General features: G+C 39.7%; 2 protein-coding genes across 3 annotated transcripts in view; one reads left to right on the top strand and one right to left on the bottom strand.

Annotated features, from left to right (window-relative positions):
• Nucleotides 1-2,247, top strand: part of LOC104790366 (uncharacterized RNA methyltransferase pc1998) — a 3,643-nt gene extending 1,396 nt beyond the window's left edge. The window contains exons 6-15 of one of the 2 annotated variants that reach the window (XM_019246648.1): nucleotides 30-84; nucleotides 171-250; nucleotides 339-422; nucleotides 594-707; nucleotides 846-964; nucleotides 1,092-1,209; nucleotides 1,309-1,442; nucleotides 1,567-1,714; nucleotides 1,815-1,894; nucleotides 1,980-2,247. In XM_019246648.1, coding sequence (XP_019102193.1) covers nucleotides 30-84; nucleotides 171-250; nucleotides 339-422; nucleotides 594-707; nucleotides 846-964; nucleotides 1,092-1,209; nucleotides 1,309-1,442; nucleotides 1,567-1,714; nucleotides 1,815-1,894; nucleotides 1,980-2,082 — 1,035 coding nt within the window. In that variant the 3' untranslated portion in view covers nucleotides 2,083-2,247. Of the gene's footprint in view, nucleotides 1-29; nucleotides 85-170; nucleotides 251-338; nucleotides 423-593; nucleotides 708-845; nucleotides 965-1,091; nucleotides 1,210-1,308; nucleotides 1,443-1,560; nucleotides 1,715-1,814; nucleotides 1,895-1,979 lie in introns of both variants that reach the window. The other variant, XM_010516103.2, reaches the window with a different exon arrangement.
• LOC104790367 (chloride channel protein CLC-b) lies at nucleotides 2,198-5,407 on the bottom strand. Its single transcript, XM_010516104.2, has 6 exons — nucleotides 5,083-5,407; nucleotides 4,736-4,936; nucleotides 4,467-4,644; nucleotides 3,855-4,387; nucleotides 2,587-3,736; nucleotides 2,198-2,486 (listed from the first exon to the last, which is right to left on the bottom strand). The coding sequence occupies exons 1-6, from the start codon at nucleotides 5,253-5,255 to the stop codon at nucleotides 2,382-2,384; spliced, it is 2,340 nt and encodes a 779-aa protein (XP_010514406.1). The 5' UTR covers nucleotides 5,256-5,407; the 3' UTR covers nucleotides 2,198-2,381.

Below are 5,675 nucleotides of genomic sequence, written 5' to 3'. Positions count from 1 at the left end.
TTTTTTTTTTTTTTTTTTTCCTTCTATAGATGGCTGTTACTACGCACAGTACAAATCTTCGTGCTCCCGAGAGATACAAAAATGGTTGAACATTTATCTTTGGTTTTGTTTCTTTTGCACAGTGATATGATGCATTTAGAGTAGTTTCTGAGTTTAGATATTGGTTTCAGGAAAAGTGCAGGTGTCATTGGTTTGGAACTCGAGAAATGAGAGATCTCATAATGCAGATAAGTTGCAAGCATTGTCCAGCGTGAGTTTTTTTTTAAAGTCATGGTTCCGTTGGCTTGCTTCATTCATTTTTTTCTGCAATTTATCACTTAAATAGTTCTCATTTGCAGTACTTGTGGAGAAAGGGTGGACCCAACAGCAAGTTTCACCTGATCCATTCTGTGTGGGCTAACTTTCAGACATCAACCAACAATGTGAGTCAGAGAACAAGAATTCTCATATGCTATGGCTAAATATTCATGGAATATTAGTGTTAGCTTATAGTCATTGTTCTGGCCGCATTATGTGTACTAGAAAATTTCTGCCTGAAAGTGTTCCTTTCTCTTTTGTTCAGTTGTCTAACTTGATTATTCCCTTTGTCTTAGATAATCTTTGGAAACAGATGGAGGCATCTTTTAGGTGAGAGAGATTTCTGGGAACATGTAGGAGGGATTGACATATCCTTGGATCCTTCCAGTTTTGGCCAGGCAAATACACGGGTGAGCATATGCAGATAATGAGTTAAAGTTTATGAGCCGGGAGTTGATCAGCACATTTGATTTGCTAGTTTGAGTGCATTTTCCTATCGACTGTAGTCATTTCTATATGATTCCTAATGTTTCAAATGTTTGTGTCAGGCTTTTGATAGCTTACTTTGGAAACTGCATAAGTATGTTCCTGGTGGATCATCTGTTGCCGATCTATATGCAGGAGCTGGAGTGATTGGATTGTCGTTAGCTACATCGAGGAAATGCAGGCAAGAACATGGATTGTTCACATCTATCCTTTATCTAAGAAGACTCTATTTATATATATAGGCCTTGTTCGTTTATTCATTTTGATGAGAACTTTGACCCCAACTTTATACTTTACCCTGATTTCAGTTCTGTCAAATGCATTGAGGTTAACAAAGAAGCAAGGCTGTCTTTTGAGAAAACAATCCAGCGACTACCTAACTCATTGAATTGCAGCATCAGTTGGCATCATGCAGATGCTTCAGTTGTAAGTAGTGTTTGCTTTTAGCAAAAAAAATTTCAATTTTCTAGGACTTTTTCTAACATTTTCAGTGATGTGTTTTACCTTGTATTCAAAATGCTACAGAATCCCCTTTCATGGATTATAGGGTCAGATGTAGTCGTTGTGGATCCTCCTAGGAGAGGTTTGGATGCTTCTCTCCGTCAGATGTTGGAGTCTGTCCCCTCCATTGAGAAAAGAATGAGGTCTTCATCACCAAGGTTGATAATTAGTTCCGAATAAAGTTTTGGATTTGTGCCTTAATACCATCATTTATACCCTATCATCAAAACTCCAAAGGTAGATTTTTATGGGTCTGTTAATATTTTCTTATTTCAGTTCAAGCTCGAATGCAAAAGAGGAGAAGAGGCCATGGATTTTAAGAGCAAAGGAACTTTCAATTCAAGCTGGCAACAAGCTGATCGCCGAGGAGAATAATACACTACCGCAAAGACTCATATATATAAGCTGTGGTTGGGAAAGCTTTAAGGAGGTACTAGTGTCACACTGATGTTATCTCTATACTAATGGCATATAAGTCGTTAACAACTGCTGCCAGTTTAGTTCATTCTATCTTCTAAATAATTGATTAGGATTGCAAGTCGTTATTATCTAGCAGAGCGTGGGAGTTGGAAAAAGCCCATGGCTTCAACTTCTTTCCCGGAACCGATAGGTATCAGTTCATAGAAACATTTACTGTTCTTGCATTTTATATTGCAAAAATATCATCCATGCTAATTTTACCATTGGGTTTTCAGCATTGAAGTTTTGGCTGTCTTCAAAAGAAGGGTTGCTATCAAGAAAAAGAAGAAATCGGGTATTAAAAAGGTGGGAATAAAGAAAGTGCGTGCGCCTAAGTAGAATCACAGGACTCATATTAGTTAATATCTGTAATTTTAGAACTTCAAAAGTTTAGAAGACCATCTAATGGATGAGAAAACAGTTTTGCTTTGTTCCTTTTGATAAGTAGATATGGTTGTCTCTTTTTTTGTGTCATTACAAGTAGAAAAAGAGATTTGTGCGATATTTATCTTATCAACTTCTGTTGGATATGAAGAAAAAGTGCAAAACTGGACAGATACATCTTCAGGAATGGGAAGAAAAATACAAGGCTGCAAGCCATTTTTTTACAACCACAGGTAAACAAAGTATGTAGCTCTTCAATTTGCTTTTCTACCTTTGGATTTTTCCAATTGAGGAAAGGCTTGTAGAATGTTGTGTGCCCTTAGATCCTGCCTGGTTAAGATCCCTACCACAGGACACAACTGCAAAAATTTTGAATAGCAACAGAAGTTAGTGTCATTGGATTTGTTAATAGGTTTTTAGTAAGCAGGAAGTAAAAGAGAGTCAAAGGCATAAACTCACTCCTGAGGTTTGAATCTTGGGAACAATTAGCAAATGCCTGAGTCCCACTTGCCGGAATAGTACTAAAGCCTTGGCCACAGACATGTTCTCCATGACTGTGTAAGGGGTTGTGTTGGTGAGAGGATGAAGATCGACAAACATTTCCATTTCAGAGCTTGTGATAGCCACGTCGTCAAAGTTGTCTTCTCTTCCAGCCAATTCATCCCATGGAAACTTTTCTCTGACCTCCCATTCCTCTGTTCTTCTTTTCTCTGTCAAGAACCATCTCTTTTTCAGAACTTTAACGAGGTGCGCTCTCAAGATTAGCCCGTGGAGTTCTGTAGCCCCAGTTGCTAGACCCACTTGAGGTACCTCTGCTTCATCTAAAACAGGGAATGCATTATGCGTCGTGTTCCTTAGCACATCAACTATTTTAGAAACCTTTTCTACACCTTGCAGGGTTACAACCGGGGGTTTAGCATCACCAAGCTCACCAACGCTGAGGTTCCTCATCCACGGCTCTGGATTTGCATCTAAGAAAGGCAAACCCTTTAAATGCAATATGATGTCATAGATACTTGGGTTGAAGCTGTCCCCCACAGTTTTGGCAATCAGAAGCACGATCATTGTAATGGGAAGCAAAAGAAGGTTGTTGGTGAGTTCAAGGAATATAACGCAGAGTGACACAGTCATTCTCATAGATCCAGCCATGAGTGCAGCTGCACCAAGGACAGCATAAAGCCCTTGGTCAATACTTGTGTAGGATCCCATTGCAGCGCCAAGCATCCGGCCATATGCAGCACCCATGAGGATGATAGGGAGGAAAAGACCAGATGGTGTTGCAATACCAAATGTGAAAAGCCCCAAGATGCAGTAGAGCACAAAGAAGATCCACAGGGAGCCCATGCTAAACTCATTGGGAGTGTTGGAAGAAAAAAGGTTTCTAACAGCATCATCGTTGGTGGTGAGAAGCAGAGTAGCTAGATCATTGTAGTAACCTTTTGGGCAATGGAACTGTTTGAAGTTTCCGGATCTTCCATTCGTCGGGCAGATCTCATCTATCGAGGGATCACAAGGCTTGCATTTAGCCAAGAAAGGAAGGCCATAAAGGCAAACTGATGTGAAGAGTGATACCGTAAGACTGAGAAGCACCTTGTGGATTTTACCCTTCCTGCAATATGACCAAACAAGATAAGTTAAACTAGCTTAACGGGGTTTTACTGACAGCATCTTGTAAAACATATTTTACTATGTTTGTTTCTAGAACCTATTGAACAGCTAACACTTACTCGTTGATGAGATTGTAAAGCCGGAGAACTTTATGCAGAACGTGATTATAGAGACTCCCAAGAATTCCACCGATTACACCAATCAACATGACAGGGATTATGTCAGTTACATGGTAAGTATAAGTGACGTGACTCACATCAAACATGATAAGCCCTCCTCTTCCAAACAAGCCACACTTGCCTGAATTGCAAATCTCTATGAACTCTCTCAGAATAACCACAACGACTGCTGTGCTGAAGAAAGTTCGCCACAACAAGGCACTTCTCCACCAAGTGGCAACTTCCTCAAGGGCGAAAAGCACACCTCCAACAGGTGACCTGAAGGCTGCGCAGACTCCAGCAGCTGAGCCACACGTAATCAGATCCCTGCGGTCTCTATCGTTGTTGAAGTAACGAAGCCATCGCCACTTTATTCGGTGGTTGTCTGTTCCACCTTGTCCAAGCAAAGAAGCTATGCAGCTTCCAATGTGAACCAGAGGACCCTCTTTACCCAAATCAAGTCCAGCTGCAACCGCTCCTATGCTTCCAATGATCTATCAAACCCCACAAAATTCGTGAGTCAACTGTCGAATTTATACACTATTACATCGTTTGAATAATTCAGAAACATACCTTAACGATCATAGTGGTAGCACCAAACATGTTGGGAAGATCGACACCATTAAGATAAGCTTTGATCTCAGGGATTCCAGGTCCAGCCGCAGTGGGAGCAAAGTACACACAAAGCACAGAGGCCACCAAGGTTAGACCCAAATTTGCTCCAGCAAGCACCATGAGACCTGTAGCATATCTGTTTCCCCCTCAAGACATTATCATCCAATCATACACTACACAAAAAAAACTGAATGTTTGAATTCATTAGATGAAGCTTTGTTTTTTACCTTTCTTGGCTGAGGAAGTGGCCAACGGCTAGAAGCTTGTAGCCAGCGATGTTTTCAACAGCTAAGTTGATGAGAGTGGCGATTAGACCAGTGAAAAGACCAACAAGACAAGCTAATGTCCATTTCAGGAAAACGTATTGAAGTACTTGTGCCTTTGATCTTTTTCTCCAATCATGCTTAAACAGATCGTTCTCGTTTATTCTGTCAATATTTATTAAACAACAAGAACTGAGACGCTGAATTCAAATTCTGCATAGAAGAAGCAGAAGAAGAAGAAGAAGAAGAAGAAGAAGAAGAAGAAGAAGAAGAAGAAGAAGAAGAAGAAGAAGAAGAAGAAGAAGACATACTCATAGTCCAAGCTCTCGATATGGGAAACCTTGGTACCGACTAAAGCAAGTGGAGTTGAAGAAAGTGTTCGATTAGCCTTGACCAGAGGTTGGTTCAGTGTGTTGCTCTCTGGGTCTGCTTCTCCATTGTAATTACTATTACCACCAATCTGGTTTAAATCTTCTTCCACCATATCTGTCTGTCTGACTGCCTCTGATCACATAAAGATGAAACTGGCTTTTGGTCGGAACCTCTGCAACAGAACTTTTTAAGGTTCTTGAAGAGCTTTTTTCTTTCTTAAGAAACAAGTGGGTATTTTTTTTTTTTTTTTGAAAATAATTCTTGTTATATATTTCATGCTTATTGGTTTGCCGAGTTTTGTCTTTTCTTTGCTTTTATAGTTTAAAATGTCTACATACATATACGTAGATGTATTTGTGTATGAATAGTGTCTAATATTGGCGAGACGACGCTTATGCTTGTGAGAGGGTAACAAAATAGAACTATGTAATCCTTACATATGCTAAACTACAAGACCAGACAATGATTGGCCATTTAAATATTATGTCTACTATATATAACAACGAAAGGTAACCAAATTTTGAGTTTTCTA

Source organism: Camelina sativa, chromosome 6 (assembly GCF_000633955.1).
Source record: "Camelina sativa cultivar DH55 chromosome 6, Cs, whole genome shotgun sequence".
Taxonomy (NCBI): Eukaryota; Viridiplantae; Streptophyta; class Magnoliopsida; order Brassicales; family Brassicaceae; genus Camelina; species Camelina sativa.
Note: the sequence above shows the minus strand (reverse complement) of the source record. Positions and strands in the feature narration are given on the sequence as shown.

Coding starts and splice junctions, on each gene's coding strand:
- LOC104790367 (XM_010516104.2), bottom strand. CDS start 5,255: ATGGTGGAAGAAGATTTAAACCAGATTGGTGGTAATAGTAATTACAAT. Junction 4,645..4,735: donor CACTTCCTCAGCCAAGAAAG/GTAAAAAACAAA, acceptor AGGGGGAAACAG/ATATGCTACAGGTCTCATGG. Junction 2,487..2,586: donor CCAAGATTCAAACCTCAGGA/GTGAGTTTATGC, acceptor AAATTTTTGCAG/TTGTGTCCTGTGGTAGGGAT.